General features: G+C 35.9%; 1 protein-coding gene across 7 annotated transcripts in view; it reads left to right on the forward strand.

The window, feature by feature from the left end:
* The first annotated feature begins 609 nt into the window (after positions 1 to 609).
* CCDC152 (coiled-coil domain containing 152) overlaps positions 610 to 20,373 on the forward strand; it is a 29,563-nt gene continuing 9,799 nt past the window's right edge. The window contains exons 1-4 of one of the 7 annotated variants that reach the window (XM_078445237.2): positions 610 to 983; positions 1,326 to 3,006; positions 4,927 to 5,032; positions 9,969 to 10,037. In XM_078445237.2, coding sequence (XP_078301363.2) covers positions 2,920 to 3,006; positions 4,927 to 5,032; positions 9,969 to 10,037 — 262 coding nt within the window. In that variant the 5' untranslated portion in view covers positions 610 to 983; positions 1,326 to 2,919. Of the gene's footprint in view, positions 3,007 to 4,926; positions 5,033 to 9,968; positions 10,038 to 20,373 lie in introns of all 7 variants that reach the window. The other 6 variants (XM_078445241.2, XM_078445250.2, XM_078445247.2 and 3 more) reach the window with 6 other exon arrangements.

Genomic DNA, 20,373 nt, shown 5'->3' on the forward strand with positions numbered 1-20,373 from the left:
CTTGCCATCATGCTCTCCTACCTTCCCAATAATCAAGTATGAATTATCCTATTACAGTATACATGTATTTGCTGGCCACATCTTGGATTTCATAGAAAACAAAATCCATAAAAATCTCTCTCTTCTCCCACTCAAAAAAAAAAAAAAAAGTAGGCCAGAGTTGGCAGTGGATACAGTTTCAAACTGTTATTGACCAAAATTCTAATCCTTTAATCATCACAACAGGCCTATGAAGTAGGCATCATTATTAATGTCAATTTTACAAATAAAGAAGCCGAGGCAGGTATACTTAAAAACTTGCCCGGGATCACCCAGTTGGGATATAAAAGAGTTGGGGGCTTGAATTCATGCGGAGGGAGCCTAAGCCTTTACCATTAGTTACCAAGACAGTTTTGTAGATGGGAGATCATCTCCATCAGCTGACTCTGGACTGCACAGACTGATTATATTCATGCTTTCATCTCCATCACCTAGCACAGTCTCTTCGTACATTATAAGCCTATTTCATAAGTTACTCAAATAAATATGGATTATTAATTCAATGATGCTGACTCACTGCTCCAAACTTAAAACCAATGTGATTTATTCTTTGGTCAGGGAAATAATTAGGAATCTGGCAGGCACTAGACGTTGGGTCATGTCCCAGAAACCAGAAAAAAATATCTAAGAAGCACCAGATGCTGAGGCGAGCAAGGGCCAAGGAGGCAGGGACCACCGGAGGTGGAAAACTGGCGGCCCAGGTCGGGGCCGGGAGAAGGGCGGGCCTATTGTTGGGGGAACTTGCTTCCGGGGAGGGGACAGCAGTGCGGGGCGGACCAGCACCCGGAAGTGGTGACGCGGGAGACTGTGGGGAACTGTGAGCGGCGTCAGGTACGCTCCAGGCTTTTTGTCCCCGGGTTCGAAATTCCCGCTTTGGCCTTGGAAATTCTTTTCTTCATACCTCCTCACGTCTCCTAAGCCATCCACTCCCGTCAGGCCCGCTGGTGCGAGTCCTGCAGTAGAGTTGGGTCCCTCTGGTCCCCGGCACGCGGGTGGAGGGAGCGGGAGCCCCGAGCCTCTGGACCGAGCGTGCGTTCACGGAGCGCAGCAGGGAGGGGAGAGGAGGAGCCCCACCCCCACCCCCAGTCTGTCCTCGGGCCCCGCCGAGCCGGGGAGGGGGAGAGACGGAGTTGAGGCCCAGATGCTGGTTGGCATAAGAGCCGGGGAGAAAAGGGCGCTGTCACCCACTTGAGGGGGTGGTTGCTGCTGGGCCAGAAGGTCACAAGTCAGTCCCTGCTTCTCACCGAAGAATTTGACCGGCACTGAATCACCAGCTTGTTTCCTAGTTTCACGGGCACGAAGGCCACAGCCACTGAAGAGATGTTGATGGAGGAAATTGGGGGGTACCGTGAAGACACCTAGAAATGGATTGGATGGCTTTTCAGCCTGTGTGACAAACTCCTACACCGGGCGGAACGGCATGCAATAACAGCCAGTGGAATATTAGCGATGGTTTTAAAAAGAAAAACACTCCCAGAGTCTCATTAGAACAGAGGCTTTTGGGAGGAAAATCAAGCTGAAATTAAAATGAATTTAATTCAAGAGCTGGGATCTGAGAACTGTAGTAAAACCTTTTTATGTAAAATGTTAGGAACTAAAAAGAAAAATGTTGGGGGGGGGACGGGGGAAAGTTTTGCATTAACTACCTCAGATTATCCTATAGTTCTATTAAAGAGTAACAGTTATCAAATACTGATGATTGTTAAGCTTTACCCCAAAAAAGAATTTTGCTGTATTTATTATGGGACGCTAATTACAATTATTTTCCTGCCTTAAAGATCAAGTTGTAATTTTTAAAGGGATTTTTATATAGTTTTACTTGAATAATAATTCAGTAAGCTGAAAATGCACAGCTAAAAATTCTTTCATTTAAAAACCACTAATAGTTGTCAGATGTCATACATGTGATTTAACGTCCAATCAAAAAGAGGAAGGAAACGAGATTTGTGAAGTAACAAATTGTCAAAGCAATGTCTGTTGTGTTGTACTTCATTTGAAACAATAATATGACCTGTAAAATTAGGAATTTTATTTACCTTTTACTTTGGACTAGTTTCCATTACCACTTTCACACACCAGGCATTGGCATATGTTCTTTCCTTAATCAAGAATGCCTAAATTTCAAATTTGTATTTTCTCCTTGCACTTCACTTGTGAAAAGTCTAAAGTGTCTCATACTTTTAGATTGTATTAATCCTAATTCTTCTAAACACTCTCCCATCCCCAAGTGTAAATGCTAGCACTTTTGTGAAGGTCAATTTCTTCATCCTAACTGGATGAGTTTACCTCCAGAATAATGTAGAATTTCTTATGATTGGTTCCATAGGACTAAAACTAAAACTCATTCTTTGCAGTTAGCTGGTTATACCCAGAGGAATTTGAGGGGCAGGGGGACACAATTCAGTCCATGGCAATAAGCACACTACCAGGAAATACAGCAAAAAATACTCGTGGCATGATAGTTATGAAAATTTTAAACACCGTACATTGAGAATACCTGTATTTAAAAGTCACACATCAGATTTAGCAGTACACCAGATTTTGAGTCCTGTCATACTGATGGCAAGAAGATGAGTTGAACAATGGAATAGTTTTTTGTGTAACAGGGACAAATAATTTCTACATATGCACATAACATTGCACTAATTTTAGATTGTTTAGAGAAAACTTGGGTGGCATGCAGAAGAATGGAGAGGCCTTAATGCATTTGACTATTATTAATGTGTATAGCAAAAATTTTCCACGTGCAATGGAGCTCAAGTAGGTGCTCTATGCGTGGAGTACAGAAACATTAGTATTTGACTTATTGTCACTATTGTACAGCTTTTGTTTACTTCTTCATCTATTTTTTAACCCTATTTACTCTTCACTAGTTTAGACATGAGTCAAAGCAGCGAAGGATGTATGAAAAAGATTAGCGGTGTGAATCTCGACAAGCTTATAAGTGATTTCTCACAGATAGAAAAGGTATGTAAAGATATAAAACAGTTATAGTAGAAAAACTATATATAGTATAAAAGTATATAGTATAAAAGTTATAGTATTAAAGGGAAATAGATTTTGCCAGTGGAAGAATTTGGGAAGTAAAGAAAAATGTACCAAAAAATAAGCAAAGTAAAGACAATGGAAATATATTTTTGCTAAGTCCTTTCTCATTTTTAAAATCCATATTTAAAATATATTTCATTTTGGATCATTTGTACTAATACATCAAAATGTTTCTGGGACATTTTGGAAATAGTTGATATACTTTGGCTAAAGTTAAAAGGAAAATACATACTTAAATGTTCAAAATGTCCATAAACTCAGGAATGGTTTAATAAGAATTGAAATAAAATAAACTCAATCCTCAGTCTCTTACCATTATGACTAACTCTAATTTTTTTTTTTTTTACTCTTTCCTCTGCTGTTCCTTTTTCCTTCTCTGTTGCCTAAAAACAGATGTATTTGAAGTTCCTCTCCCCAAATCTAGACAAATTACATGATAAACCAAACCCACAAGTATATATTAGGTTTTTTCCCCCTTGTCTGCCTTGGAGAGGAATAAGAATAGTTGTTGAGAAGATATAGGTGAATAAATGAAAGATTTGGGGAGTGGGTTTTTGAAGCAAGGGTGGGAAAGAGGATAATACCTACCTCTATTTTCTCTCTTTATCATTCTTCTCTATTCCTTCTTTTCCTCTGCACAGTCTGGTATGTCCATAATAAAGGAATTTCATGACAATGGGTATTTTGAGATAACATTATGAGCTTTTTTTTAAGTAGGCTTCACACCCCTGCAGAGCCCAATGCAGGACTTGAACTCATGAGCTGGGGTCAAGAGTCAGACATTTAACTGACTGAGCCACCCAGGTGCCCCACATTATGAACTTTTTTAAACAATGAACTTGAGTTTTCTTAACGAAGTGATTCTTACTAAAATAAGAGAGAATAGAGAAAGAAATAAGAAGCACTGTTCGTGGGAGAGGAATTGGTGCAAAATTTTTGGAGATTATTTAGAAATATCTGTCATATCCTTAAATATTTTAAATAAGAAATATTGATTTTTTGATGTGATAAAGTATTGTGGTTGTATTTTTAAAAATCTTACCTGTTAGAGATACATATAGACGGTGATATTTGTAGATGAAATAATATAATGTCAGGGAGTTGCTTTAAGATAAATTCAGAGGCAGAGAGAATGGGGAAGTGGGTAGAGATATAGATGATACAATTAATTGAGGATTTTTGAAGCTGTCTGAAGGGTATATGTCAGCTATTACACTGTACACAAAGATACCAAAAAGGTATGTTGAAGGTTTATTCATTATTTGTAATAGCAAAAAAAAAAAAAAAAAAAAAAAAGTGAAAACAACACAAATTATCCTCAGTAAGGGGACTAGTTAAATAAATTACAGTATATTCATAAGTGAAACTCAATGCAGGTCTTAAAAAGAACAAAGTAGACCTAGATGTGCTTGTATGGACATCATCTCCAAGATAATAGTTCTAAGTGGAACATCCAAGGTGCAGAACAGAGTATAATATGATGCTTTCCTATCGTTGTATAGTTAATCATAAAATATTTTGGAAATATGTATAAGGAATTGTTAACCATAGGACTGAGGGTTGAATAGTTGGAAAGAAGGGGATTCCAAGTTAGCTCATATTCTTACTTTTCATAACTCTTTATAACTGTTAGTCTGTTTTAATTTTTTGCCATGTTACTTTTAAAATTAGATAAATGAGGAAGTTGGCTTACATAAACCATATGCCAGACTTAATTATTAGACTTGCAGGTATTAAGTGGTCTGTATTTTCATTAGTCTTCATATCATTAGGTAAAAAAAAATAAAATAAAAATAGCGACATTCCTTGTTTTGGTAATATATATTGTTTCTTCTACAGAAAATGATAGAAACCAGTGGAAAGAATAATATACTGGATATGCAGTTGGAAAAAACTAACTATTTGTTAAAAGTAACACAAACAAAGGAGGTTTCAATTAAAAAAGGTTAGTTCTTTACTGCCTGAAGAAATACAAAATCTCATAAGAGTATTTTTTGGTACCACAACAATTAATATTATACCATACATTTGTAAAATATTTTAAATTCACATAGAACTTTCCGAGCTATCATTTCATTTTATCTTTTATAGCCCTGATACATAGGATTGGTATTACTAAGCCACCTCAATAATGAAGAAACATAGGATGAGAGAAATTAAATAATCTGTTGGAGACCACTAAACCAAGAAATGGCAAGTCCAAGCCTTCAAAACCATGGGAAAAAATAACAGTTGAATTCCTGTCTCACAATCACACCAAAAGAAATTTCAGATGGGTCAAAAATTTTAGTGCCAAAAATGGGCTGTTCTAGTCCAAAGCTCTCCCCTTACTTCTGGGACAACCAGGCCATGTGTGCCTCTCAGCTCCCAGCAACCAATTGTCCTCCCGGCTGTGTCCCTGGTCTTGGTCCATCCTTTGCACGCCCACTAGCCTGCAGGGAACCTGAAAACCCAGGCTCTTTGCAGGGCAAGGCGCTGCTCTTTGAGAATGCCAACTTGCTTTGAGGCACAATGGTCTGGGATTACACCCAGATAAATGAGCTTCAGCTGCACCTGCAGCCCTCAAGGCCCAGTAGTGCTTGGCTTCACTGTGCAACCAGTTCAGGGTATCTGGAGAACTCAAGAGAGCCAGAATTCCCTCATGTTCACTTGGAACTATGAGAAGTTCCTGGTATGCCCCCAACAGTCTGTGCCTGACATTGAAGCCCTGCTGTACTGGAGCCCTTCTGTCCTTAGGTGCCCTTTGTACCACTGCTGGCGGGGCCGGGTGGTCACAGTGCTGTCCTCTGGGGAGGTTTCATCCATGATGGAGTTTTCTCTAAATTTTCGTGGAGGAATGCTTGATGTTTAGGAATGTTCCCCAGGATAGTTGCTGATCCTGTTCATCCCAACACCCTTTTCCCAGACCAACACTCCTCACTAATAAAGTGCCCTGTGTCAGGAGGGAAAGGAGAGAAAGCCGTATGTATGTGCCCTTGACATGGTGTGATGAAAATGGCACTTCACCTCTATGATCTTCCTCCTAAAGACCCATAACCCCATCTAACCATGAGATAAGCGTCAGACAAATCCCCAAAAAGGGCTTTTCTACAAAATACCTGACCAGCACTCTGCAAAACTGTCAAGGTCATCAAACACAAGAAAACTGAGAAACTAGCACAGCCAAGAGGACACTGAGAAGACATGATGAGTAAATGCAATATGGTATTGTGGATGGGATCCTAGAACAGAAAAAGAACATAAGGTAAAAACTAAGAAAATCTGAATAAAGTATAGATTTTAGTTAATAATAATGTATCAACATTGGTTCATTAATTGTAACAAACATCTCATACTAATGTTAGGTATTAATAACAGGGGAAACTGGGTGTAGGATATTTGGCAACTCTAATACCTTCCTGATTTTTCTGTACATCTAAAACTATGCCAACAAATAAAGTTAATCAAAGGTGAAAAAAATGAAACCACCCAAAAAAATAGAATAGAATATGGGTTTTTGTGGGGTTTTTTGTGTGTTTTTTAGTACGGAGAAGGCCTTTCCGAGTGTGATCCATCAGTAGGATTCTGGTTAAATTATGGCAGCTGATAAAAGAAAAAGTAGTTCTATATGATACAGAATAATCTCCAAGATACCATAAATGAAAACAACAGTGTTCTCAACCATCTTCTATCATTTTTATAAAAATATCTTTGTACACACAGAAAACCCTCTCCCTGATACATTTGTGTATCTCTGGAAAGATAAACAGCCTCAGTATCCTGGTAACAGTGCTTGCTTTGGGGGAAGGGAAACTGGTTAGTCTAGAGGCCGAAACTGGAGAGATAATCATTTTTTACTATACTAGTATTTTGTGTGTATTTATCATTTGAAAAAATAATTAAATACTTTTTTAAAATCCAGCTGTACTTATTCTAAATCTAATGGCCTTTTTACTGGATAATACGCAGCAGAAGTAAAAGAACTAGTAGGAATAAGTTTGTAGAGTCAAGTGTGTACCAACTGACCTAGAGAGGAATAACAAACTAGATATATGATTCGATTTGTTCAACAATAAAGAATGAGGTCATGACATTATATTTTCTACATTGGATACCAGATAAAGAATTTCTGTGCCAGTTGAAGATGATAATAATGTTAGTATTAATGGCCAAGTACTTTTCATACATAATTGTATTCAACATTTCCAAGTGCTTTGTGAAATAGATATTAATGTTCAAATTGCTAGTTAATGGCAGAGCCTAAAGTGAGCTCAAAAGCACCATTTATTTACTAAATTATACAGTATTAAGAAGTAGCTTAGGGGCACCTGGGTGGCTCAGTCGGTTGAGCCGTCAGCTTTGGCTCAGGTCATGATCTCGTGGTTTGTGAGTTCAAGCCCCACGTCAGGCTCTGTGCTGACAGCTTGGAGCCTGGAGTCTGCTTGGAATTCTGTGTCTCCCTCTCTCTGCCCCTCCCCTGCTCATGCTCTGTCTCTCTAAAATAAATAATGTTAAAAAAAATTTTTTTTAAACAAGTAGCTTAATATTCTGAGCTCTAGCTTTTAAGAAGCATTGGATAAGATAGTATTCATTCTAAAATCCAACAGAAATGATAATGTGGATAAAGGTTTGCAAAGAATTAAAAGCCATTATTCTAAAATAAGGAATGGTATTCTACCTTATGAACAATTTTTATTGAGCCATTTTCCTTTGGGAAAAAAAAGTGTTGAGAGAGCCACCTTGTGTTCATATTTTGAAAATACACATTTTTTTAAAAATTCAGTATACTTTCAGTTTCAGGGCTCTGTTTTCAATTTGCTGATTACAGTTGACCCTTGAACAACATGAGTTTGAACTGCATGAATTCACTCACATGTGCATGTTTTTTTGATAAAGACAGTACAATACTATAAATGTGTTTGCTCTTCCTTCTGATTTTCCTAATAACATTTTCTTTTCTCTAGCTTACTTTATTATAGGAATATAGGCTATAATACATATAACACAAAATATGTGTTAGTGACATTATGTTATCAGTAAGGTTCTGGCCAATAGTAGGCTATTAGTAGTTAAGTTTTGGAAACTTTTTTTTTTAAAGTAAACTCTACATTCAATGTGAGGCTCGAACTCACAATCCCAAGATCAAGAGTCACATGCTCTACCAACTGAGTCAGCCAGATGCCCCAGTAGTTCACTTTTTGAAGTCAAAGGTCACACTCAGATTTTTTTTTTAATTTTTTAATGTTTATTCACTTTTGAGAAACAGAGAGAGACAGAATGCAAGCAGGGGAGGGGCAGAGAGAGAGGGAGACATAGAATCTGAAGCAGTCTCCAGGCTCTGAGCTGTCAGCACAGAGCCCCACGCGGGGCTCAAACTCACAAACCGCGAGATTATGACCCGAGCCGAAGTTGGACATTTAACCGACTGAGCCATCCAAGCACATCCACACTCAGATTTTCAACTGAACAGGAATCAGCACCTCTAAACATCCAATGTTGTTCAAGAGTCAACTGTACTGAAATAGCTTCAGCTATCTATTTATTCCTCTAAAAGGCACAAAGAGAAGTGATGGCAGAGTCTATGCCTCCTTAATTTTTTTAAGATTTTATTTTTAAGTAATCTCTACACCCAATGTGGGGCTCAAATTCACAACCTTAAGATCAAGAGTCGCACACTCCACCGACTAAACCAGCTACGTGCCCCCTTAATTTTTTAATTATAGCAGCTAACACAGTAACATATATGAAGTAGGCAATGTCAAGTGTGATTTAACCATCAATCTATTACTAGGAAATAGTAAAAGAGAAAAAATGGAGGATGGTGGGAACTTTGAGTGGGTGGTGGGGGGTGGTACAGGGGGTACAAGGAAGAGTGAAAAACCACAACAGAAGAACCTTATATCTGCATAAAGCTTTTAACTTCTGCAAAGTACTTTCATTTCTATTAGCATAGTTGAAGAAAGTACTGGAGACTGAGTGTAGGACCTCTAACCGAAAGGCAAAATTTTGCATTTTCCCTTCACAGTATGGGTTCTTTCCTTTAGTCAATAAATAGAAATACTATTGAATACCTATGAAATAGCCACCATATTAGAAGCAATAAATATCAAAACTGATAAGATATGATCTTTACCTGAAAGAGTTCACCATCTAGTGGGAGGAACCACAAATAAATGAAATGTGATAAAAGGAGAAAAGAGATATATACAAATTGTTGAGAGACAGAGGAGAGAAATAACAACAATAACAATATTGAACATTTGTGAGTAAATTTAGAGAGTACTATTTTCTCATTTGGTTGTCAGATTAGTCTTATATATGAGAATAGTCTTATATGTGAAGGAGGATAAGTATTACCCATACTTTTATTTTGCAGATGGAGAATCTAAAGCTCAAAAAGCTTGTCCAGGGTGTCATAGCTAGAGAGTGGAGAGGAAACTCTATTCTATTTCCTTGGACTCCAAGTTTCATGGTTTCATCACTATATCCTATAATTCCCCAGGAGGTATTGAATAGCAGATTAAGAGCAGGATTTGAAATGAGAAAAACATATGCTCAAGTCCATACCTTCTACTTATTAACTCTAAAATCCTGGGCAAGTAACCAAACCTCTATGGATGACCATCTCTCTTTGTAAAATCAGGATAATACCAACTTCTCAGTATCATTTTGAAAACTAATTGGGGTAATGTTCATAATGCACTTAGTGTAATAGCTGGCAGAGTAAACAATCAATGGTATTATTATACACAGGTAACTTTTTATTAGATGCAAATATGGTATTTAATATTTAACCATCAAAACAGATGCCCAACTAGAATGGAAGTTAGTATGTCATACCAGTGCATAGTTCCAAAATGAAAGAGAATAATTTTCAAATAAATGTGTCTTTCATATTTTAGAATGTTCTGCTCTTCATAATATGATAAAAGGGCTACAGCAGACCATTGAACATCAACATAATTTGAAAGGTAAGTTAGAAAAAAATCTTTGAAAATATGATATATTTGAGTGCCTTTAAAAATAGAGTTTTTACATCACTGACAGTAAGTTTCTTTTAATCTGGACTTGTTAAACTCATCGGCTAATGCCAAGACTTCTCATTACAAAATAATACGTTCCTAAATTGTTATGAAATAAGAAATACCATGCTGAACAGAATAATTCAGTCATATTCTGACAGGAACATCAGAGGATATTTTATAATCATATTCATAATTCTCTTTATTATTTTCAAAAGTTTAGAAATATATTTGTTCTCAGAAGTACTCTTGGTTTTTAATGATCCTGTGTTCAGTTTTGAAGAGTAGGTATTTCGTAGTAGTTACATGATGAATATACTATTCAAACAGCAGTGATAGTTCATGATTTAGTGTTTTATCAGAGACTAAAGCTATGTTTGTGTAAATGAAGCCAGCATATTCAGCTTATTTTATTTTTACTAGTCGTGATAACCCAATAGGCCTCTTCATTGACAAAACAGATGAAGCAACCAAGTGTTCGTCCTGAGTTAGCTACAGTGCAGTGTTACTGGGATTTTCCTTTCATATAGGAGACTAGATGAAAGTCCCTAGTTCAGAGTCCCTTCCAACATAAAACTCTCATCAAACAAGAATGTTTTTACCTTAGTCTTCTATTGTTATCATAAAGTACTTTTTATATGTAGGTGAAGTATGATAATGATCTTACACACCATTTATTTGCTTTGGCATGTTATTCCTTATTGTCTTTATAATGTTCTGGTATTTATCTTTAAGAATTACTATTCTTCCTTTTTCCCCATTGTTTTACCTTAAAATATCTCCTCAAGGGTTGATGAAACAAATATAGAAATTGTATTAAAAGACTTTACACTTACATTGTCAGGCAGCATCTGCAGTACAGAGAGGATTCAGCTCCTCTGGAGAGCAAAAGAGTAATATAGAGAACTACACCATCTCCAGTGCCTTTTCTTTTCTGTGTTTTTACTGTTTGTTTATTTTGAGAGAGAGTGCGAGCAGGGTGGGGACAGAAAGAGGGAGAGAATGAATCCCAAGCAGGGTCCAATACAGGGCTCCATCCCACAAATGATGAGATCATGACCTGAGCCGAAATCAAGTCGGATACCTAACTGACTGACCCACCCAGGTGCCTCTCCAATGCCTTTTCTTTTGGCTTAGTCCTGCAGACTTCTGATTCCCTTGTGTCCAATAGATTTTCATTTTTCTTGACTCTAGCAGTCTGCTCACTTTTTTTCAGGGTTTGATCCCCATCCCACACCTGGTCTGGGCTTTCATTTTCCCATATCAATGCTAATGGTTCAGAACAACTTTTCCCTTCTCTGTGACTAAATACAATACCCAGCTGCATTTAAAAAATTGTGAATGTTCATAATCCTTACAGTCCTCTTATTCTAGGATTCAAATGGTACTTTAATTGAATTCTTCCTAGGATTTTGTTCAAATAAAACATCTACCAGAAATTAAAGTTACTTTGAAGTCTCAGAAAGTTAATGTTTAACATATTCATTACTGAATTATAATTAATTTTTTGTACAAAAGATATTAAATATTGACCAATGCTCAAGAATACAATATTTTCATAGTCATAATATCCTGTCTTTGAAGTAACGTGTGTTTGGAGTTTAGAGTATGGACATGGGTCCTTAGTAGAGTAATTCATCACAATATATCAAATGATAGGGATTTTTCCTGTATCATATTACTATATATTATATACTGGTTTAGGAGAACCCCTATAATACATTGTATTAAAGATAGTTACATTATGCCATCTAACTTATGGTTAGTTACTACCAGGGCAAAGAAAACAAGATTCAGAGATTTTTGTCCATTAGAGGAGAATTCAGGAATTTAGTTTAGAAATTCAAACACGTTGGCAGGGTGTCATATGAAGAAAAGAGGGAGACACATGAAATCAACTGTAAACACAGAGCACCTTCAAAATCAGTAGAATTCAAACTCGTTTTTTCCAATTATCTCTAAATGATTTCTTGCAATTTCGTATTGCTTTTTTTTCCCTGTTTGAACTGAACTTGAATAATTTGAATTTATTTCGGCCCTTAGACTCTATCAGGGTAGGTTTCCAGGAAGACATCATTATGTATAGTACAACTTTACAAAATTGTAGTAAGCAGAGTGATTTAATCAGAATTGATCACTGACAAGAATGTTTTAAAAAGGACAATAGCACATAGTTGAGTGCTATTTTGTAAAAGAATTATCTGAGAAAGTAAACTAATCAATGACAAGTTACTCCTAAAGAAAAAAGTATTGCTCAAATTAAAAGTAGTTTGAAAAATGTAGAAAAACTTCTTTCAACATGCAGTAATTTGACATGCTAGCTTCTAGTACATCCTTGGGAAAATGCTACATTTATATAAGTATATTCTGTATGGAGAAATGATCTGCTATGAGAATATACTTCAGAATCTTCATTATTTAAAAATTGCCTCCTTCCAAAAGAGATTTGCTAATGGCACATTAAAAGAAAGCTAAAGAACAAAACATATAAACAAGGCCAACTACATTATTTGCAGGGCCCCATTCCAAATGAAAATGTGGGGCCTAATGTGCAAAAGGCAGGAAAAAAGTAACATTAAAAGTTCTAAAATATAGAGCTTTTTTTCTTTCTTCTGTGGTCTCTCTCAACTTGACAGGTTTTTGTATTTGCTGTTAATGTTGCTGTAAGTAAAAAAGAATGAAAAATTTTAATTAGGAACATAAATGTTACCATTCATCTTTATATTGTGCAAATGAATTTTAAATCCAAAGACATGAGCATTTAACTCCTATGCAGAATCACAAAAGTACATAATTAATACTTCCTAGCTTGCACATGCATATTTGTTTCATTCTTACCAGAATAGTGTAAATGCTGCGCAAAACTACCTAAACCATTTATTATTCATTTTACTTCTTTTTTTAAAATTTTATTTATTTTTGAGAGAGAGAGAGAGAGAGAGAGAGCAAGAGAGGAGCAGAGAGAGAGAGGGAAACAGAGGATCCAGGCGGGTTCCACGCTGATAGCAGCAAGCCAGGACGCAGAGCTCAAACTCACAAACCTGTGAAATCATGACCTGACCTGAACTCAAACTTTCAACCAACTGAACCACCCAAAAGCCCCTCATTTTACTTCTTGATACCTGCCCTTGCTACCAATACTCTCTACCTACACTTACTAAAGATGGACTAAAAGGAAAAGGAACTGTGAATTTTCCTATCCTTCTCTTTCCTTTTATGTCTTCATTTTTAGCATAATTATTGGGTTAATAGAGGGAAATAACAGAATTAAGAAAGGACATGGTAGAGTTGCTTGGTCATTCATATTTCTTAGAATGCTACTGCTTTGTTTCTGCATTTGAAGCGAGTTCTAGTGAAAAAGAAAATGAGGCCCCTTGCTTACTTAGTTGCAGATGGAACATGTTTACCTTGTACTTGTATTTTTGAGTCTTGCTGAACTCCCAAGTATCATGAGTCCACCAGAATTCTGTGTTCATGGGGCATTGCAAGTGCCGTGTATGAATGTAGTGGCAAGACAGAGATGTTGCTCTTATCTTCTCTGCTCACATGCATGCTCCATTGTCCCACTGGAATTTACTTAAAAATATAAGTTCGAAGACAAAAAGAACTTCAAGACATTAGTGGCAGAATGTTAAAGCAAGCGTTGCACCCTTCTGAGTGCAGGGCCCAACAAGGACACACAGATTGCACATTCATAATGCTGGCCCTGCCTGTAATGAATAGGAAGAGAGTTAGGAAAATACTTGGATCAGAAACCTCACTTAAGGAGTAGGTGCTTCAGTATTGCACAAAAGTTAGCTCTAAATTTTCTAGAAACAAAGGCAAAACAAAATAAGAAAAAAAATGGTTATATAACTATAAATTTCCAATTTAAAATAAAATAAAATAAAAACATTCATTTAGTTAAAAGGCAAAAACTTTTCCAGGATCTGAGTAAATGCCACTGGAGGACAATCTTAATTTAGGTCAACATAGCATTTCTTTTAAATTTTAAATTTTTAAATTTAAATTTTTAAATTTTTCTTTTAAATTTTTTGTAATGTTTCTTTTATTTTTGAGAAAGGCAGAGTATGAGCAGAGGAGGTGCAGAAAGAAAGAGGGATACACAGAATCTGACACAGGCTCCAGGCTCTGAGCTGTCAGCACAGAGCCCAACGCGGGGCTCGAACCCCGAGATCATGGCCTGAGCCAAAGTCAGACACCTAACCAACTGACCCACCCAGGCGCCCCTAGATCAACATAGCCTTTATTCAGGCAACCAATCAAGTAAAAACTTTGAATGTAAAAATATCTAGTTTATTATGGAATGAAATTATTACAAAGCTAAGCAATCTAATCATAAATGATATTTTAAAAACTCGCTGTAAGTGAACAATAAATATAAAGACAATGTACACTTAAGGACTTCCTCCCAGTTCAGTACTAAAGGAGAATAGCTAATTTTAGAAAAATATACTGCAAAATTATTAGAGTCCAAGAGAATAAGTTGAATTTTGGCTGGGCCAGAGAAGGATTACTTGCCAAATATAAGGACCAGGTAGACTCTACACTGATACAAAATACTATTTGAATTTACAGATACTCTAGCCAGACCATGAAGAGCCTTACCACTTGAAGAAGTAGCCAGAGTAGAAACCTTTGTTTGAAAATCTAATGTAGAATCTGGTAGGATGACGAAAAAGTAACAGCGCCAACAATAATCATATGTTGTTTGTATTACAAATGAAAGGCAACATGGAGCCAACTGAAGTGTAATATAAAGTATTAAGGAATGTTTGTTATTTCTTCAATAGGTGGCTTTAGTTCACAGATAAGTTATATGGTTCTGTTTAGCATTTAGCATAATTATAGATGTGCCAAAACCAGATAATATGCAAGCAGTATAACATTTGGATGGGTTGATCAGTTATTCTGGCAGAGGGAAGACTTATCATCATTAAAATGTCAGTTTCCTGAAGTTAATATAGACATTTAATGCCATTTTAAGTAAAATTCTAAGTTGGGGTTGGAGGAGATTGTATAAAATAATCTTGAAGCTATTTGATGGAAAAAACAAATAAACAAGAGAACTGTAAAAAAAATAAGAAGAATGAAGAGAAAAGGGAGTTTTATTACCAGATAACAACATGCCCTGAAGCTGTTGTAATGAAATCATTATGGTATTGGCATAAAAATGGAAAAATACATCCACAGAAAAAATAGAGAACTAGATTCTAGAAACAGGCCTCAGTATTTTTTAATGTAATAGATGACACAAGAAATATGTCAATTTATTGGGAAAAGAATGGCATTTTAACATATGGTACTGGCACAACTAACTTTCCATCTGGAAGAAAAGAAAGTTGGACTCTTTTCTACCACATTAAAAATAAATTCCACATGGAGAAAAGACTTCAGTATGAAAAAGAACAATAAAAACTTAAAAGAAAAGTCAGGATATATCATCAGCTGTATCCAGGATACAACCTAGAGCTAGCTGCAGGGTGTCTTCTTGACCAATCTGGAAACTTCAGATACTATATAAAGAAAAAAAGACCTAACAGACTTTTTTAACAACAACACAACAAAAGTACCACACAACAGCAACAACAGCAACAAAACTTTGCATGTTATTTTGTCATGCAAAAGTGAAAAAAAACAAGTAATTTATTTCAAAAAGTGTTTTCAAATACAAATGTAGTTTATATCTACAATCTACAAAGAGCTCTCCATATACAAAGAGATCTACAAATTGACCAGCAGGGATAAATAGAATTTTTTAAATGAACAAAAGATACGAATAAAATTATGGAAATGTGTATGTGTATACATACATGTGATCCAGAGTTTAATAAGTTCAAGGGAAAAACTGAGAAGGAAACACAATTACACCAGGGGTGTGGGGTGAGGAGTGAGGAAAAAGGAGAAAAAAAAGAGGGAGAGAAAGAAAGCAGAAAGAAAATGAAAGAGAGAGAAGGGAAGAGTGTCCTAAGGGTAGCTCAGCATCTATGATATGACCCTATGTATATAAAATTATAAAAATGTATTTACATATATGCATAAAAAAATTACAGATTTGAAGGAACATCCATTTTTAGGAAACAAGTTTTTTGCAAAGTAATGTATGTAGTACAATTTTATATTGGTAAAAATAAATAAAACCAGTACAAATGTGTGACATGTTTATATATGATTATATAAGCTGGAAGAAAAGTAGGAAAGAAATACAGACCATGCTGCTAACATTGATAACTTTGGTGAGGTAAGTGGAAGGGAAGGTGTGTAGAGATGATTAGCTTCCCCTTACAGATGCTTCACTTGCTAAGACAAGCATGTATACTTTTATAAATTAGAAAACATCGGGGTCACCTGAGTGGCCCAGTCAGTTAAGTGTCTGACTTTGGCTTAGGTCACATTCTTGTGGTTCGTGAGTTTGAGCTCCACGTCAGGCCCTGTGCTGACAGCTCAGAGCCTGGATCCTGCTTTGAATTCTGTGTCTCACTCTCTCTGCCCTCCCCGACTTGTGCTGTCTCTCTCTCTCCCTCTGTCTCTCTCTCTCTCAAAAATAAACATTAAAAAACTTTTGAAAAAAGAAAGCATCAAATACCTTTTCTTTCATCTTTCAGTGATGGATGCTTCAGCATTTCCAATAGGTACAAGAGGTATTAGTTGCCTAGTTAGCACAATGTTTTGTTTTTTTTTTTTACACAGTTCCCAGCCCTTAATTATTGTGACAAAAACAAAACAAAACAAAACAAAACAAAAGAAAAAAAAAACCAGAAAATCTTAAACTTGAAAATCATACAAAACTGAATGATACTGGAAAGTATAACTCCTTTATTATAGAGTTCAGAATCCTCCAAAATCTCCAGTTTCCTAATTCTAGAATACATATATTCTATTAACAAGTCACATTTCATCTTGGAAACTTTCAGGTTACATGGTTATTAATGTACTGTGTCCCTATGGTTTGAAAATCCCATTAGAATGGGAGTGAGTGGGAGAAACATATCTGAAGTATTTGTTCTAAAGGCCGTAGTATATTTTATAAGTAAGTATTTTAGTTGGAAATATTGTCAAATTATTGGTGCTTTCCATTCAAGGAAATATCAATTTTCCAGCAAAATTTTTATAAACTAAAGCCACCATTCAGATTAATCTCTTCATTTTAAAATATGACACTTTAAAATATAACACTTTCTTATCTGTCTGATTACAGCCTTTGAAAGCAAACTGATTTTAGATTTCTACTCTCACTGTAATGTTGTGATTTAATGGATATTTATGCTGCTCATCATCTTCCCCTGTAAACATAGTTCTGGATTTTCTCTTTCTGCTCCAAATACTTCTATTCTCCTAATAACCAGGACTCCAAAAGTTTGCAGTTACTATGTACTCTTCCTCTCCAACAATATCAATTTTACATATTCATAACATCTTACCCATGCTTCTGCGACAGTTTCACATGTAGACTCCATTTCCAAAGTTCCTCTTAACAGTACTATATTGCAAGACAAGCCTTCCTAAAGCATTGTTCATATAACATCCAAAATCTTTAGGGGTGCCTGGGTGGCTCAGTCAGTTAAGCGTCTGACTTCGGCTCAGGTCATGATCTCACAGTTTGTGAGTTGGAGCTCCACACTGGGCTCGCTGCTGTCAACATGGAGCCTGCTTTGGATCCTCTGTCCCCCTCTCTCTCTGCCCCTCTCCTGCTCACTCTCTTTTTTTTTTCTCTCTCTCTCTGTCAAAAAATTAAAATAAACATTAAAAAAAATCTTTAATGGGGCGCCTGTGTGACTCAGTCAGGTAAGTGTCCAACTTTGGCTCAGGTCATGATCTCGCGGTCTGTGGGTTCGAGCCCCGCGTCGTGCTCTGTGCTGACAGCTCAGAGCCTGGAGCCTGTTTCAGATTCTGTGTCTCCCTCTCTCTCTGACCCTCCCCCGTTCGTGCTCTGTCTCTCTCTGTCTCAAAAATAAACGTTAAAAAAAATTTTTTTTTAAATCTTTAATGATTCATTATTGCTGTGACTAGTTATTGATTATGTTATGTTAAGATTGTAGGAGGAAAAGTGTAATAGGATGTTGGGTGGGACTTGTGCTATTAACCTGAAATTACTAACTAGGGCACAAGATTTAAAAATACATATTTCTAAGCTAAATATTTCTGTATTCTAAAGAGAGCTGCTAACATGTTACCAAAAGTTAGGGTGAACCTAGACTTTCTATTATATTAGCCCAACTAAAAGGCAAAAAAAAATCACACAATTTGCAGAGACAGAGCAGAATCAAGCATGGCAGAGATGTTGAAATTATCAGACTGGGAATTTCAAAACTGCTATGATTACTATGTTAAGGACTGTAAGGGATCAAGTAGATAACATGTAAGAACAAATTGGCAATGTAAGCAGAGAGATGAGATCCTAAGAAAGAAGCAAAAAGGAATGCTAGAGATCAAAAACTCTGTAACAGAAATGAAGAGGGCTTTGGGAGGCCTATACACTACAACAAAGTAGAATTTATCTTAAGTATACAAGACTGGGTCAACATTCAAAGCTTCATTAATTTAATCCAGAACACCAACAGATTGAAAAGATGATCATATTAGTAGATGCACAAAAAGTATTTGACAAAATCCAGCACCCATTCATGATTGAAAATAAAACATCTCAGTAAACTAGGAGTAGAGGGAATGTACTCAACTTGATTTAAAAAGAAAATCTATAAAAGCCTACAACTAACACCATATTTCATGGTGAGAAATTAGAGGCTTCCCACTAAGATCAGGAATAAGGCAAGGATATTCCTCTCACCACTCCTTTTCAGCATTGTACTAGAAGTTCTAGTACAATAAGACAGTAAGACAAGACAATAAGACAAGAAAAAGAAATAAAAGGTATGCAGATTCAGAAGTAAGAAATAAAACTGTCCTTGTTCATAGATGACATGACTGTCTAGGTAGAAAATTCAGAAGATTTGGGAGGAAAATAACTTGTAATTAATAAGCAATTATAGCGAGGTTGCATGCATTATACAAAGTTAATACATAAAAGTCAACTGTTTTCCTATATAACAGCAATGAACAAGTGAAATTTGAGAGTAAAAACACAATAACCTCCAAAATTCAATATTTAAGTATATGTATAACAAAATATGTTCTAGATCTATATAAGGAAAACTACAAAACTCTGATGAAGTAAATCAAAAAGAACTAAATAAATGAAGAAATAGTCCATGTTTATGGATAGGAAGACCCAATATTGTCAAGATGTCAGTTCTTCCCAACTTGATCTATAAATTCAGTGTGATCCCAATCAAAATTCTAGCAAGTTTTTTTGTCTATATTGACAGACAAACTGATTCTAAACAATACAAAGCTATAATTACTGTTACCCAAGTCTAGTGTCTCATTCATCTTTGTCACTGGTCCCCGGTAGTCCCTGAACTCAAGCCCCCGCCTCTATTTCACACTGGTTTTGAATTACAAGTCTTGATGCCAAGTCTACTCCTGGCCTATATTTTAGCTTTGAGCCTTTTATGTCTGGCTTAGGTACAGAATCTGTCTCTGTTTCAAACTCTCATCACACACTATATCAGGATGGACTCTTTCCTGATCTAACCTAGAGATTACCAAGGTGAGTATAGAAAACTGTCAAGCACTGCTCCTTCTTAATCATCCCAAGTCAGGAGATGGCTTCGCTTATATACAAAAGATGTCAGTTATGGTAGGTCTGAAACAATATGGCAAATTAAAGATGCAAAACCATATTTTAATATGTTTCTCTTTTTTTCTTATTTACATTTTACATGAAAAGACATTAAGTAAATATAACAATGCTCTCAATAATGTTGCTGTAAGATAAAACCTTCCTGCCTTTATAGCTTATATATCTAGCTTAGAATATCACTTATCTTCTCTTTTGGCAGTGGTTTTATTTCCATTACCCATCCTGTAATACCAACTATAGTAATTTTCAAATATGGATCAATCCAACCATACACCTGCTTTACTGATAAGGCTGCAATTACTGAAGACTAATGGTAAAAAAAAAAAAACCATACATTGCAGACCTATGTTAATTTATGAATCTCAGTTTCAATTATACCTTTCATTTATCCTGACTTTTCAAACTTTGCAATCTTCTAGCCCCCAACTTTAAACCTGTTCTTTTCTCTTTCAACTTATTTTACTTTCTATTTCACAGAAAAAGTGAAAGCTGTCAGACATAAATTATCTCATTTCTTACCACCTAGTACCTCTTCTTCCCACTATACCTCTTCCAAATATATACATACCTGGACATATCCTT

This window comes from Panthera onca, chromosome A1, assembly GCF_046562875.1.
Source record: "Panthera onca isolate mPanOnc1 chromosome A1, mPanOnc1 haplotype 2, whole genome shotgun sequence".
NCBI lineage: Eukaryota > Metazoa > Chordata > Mammalia > Carnivora > Felidae > Panthera > Panthera onca.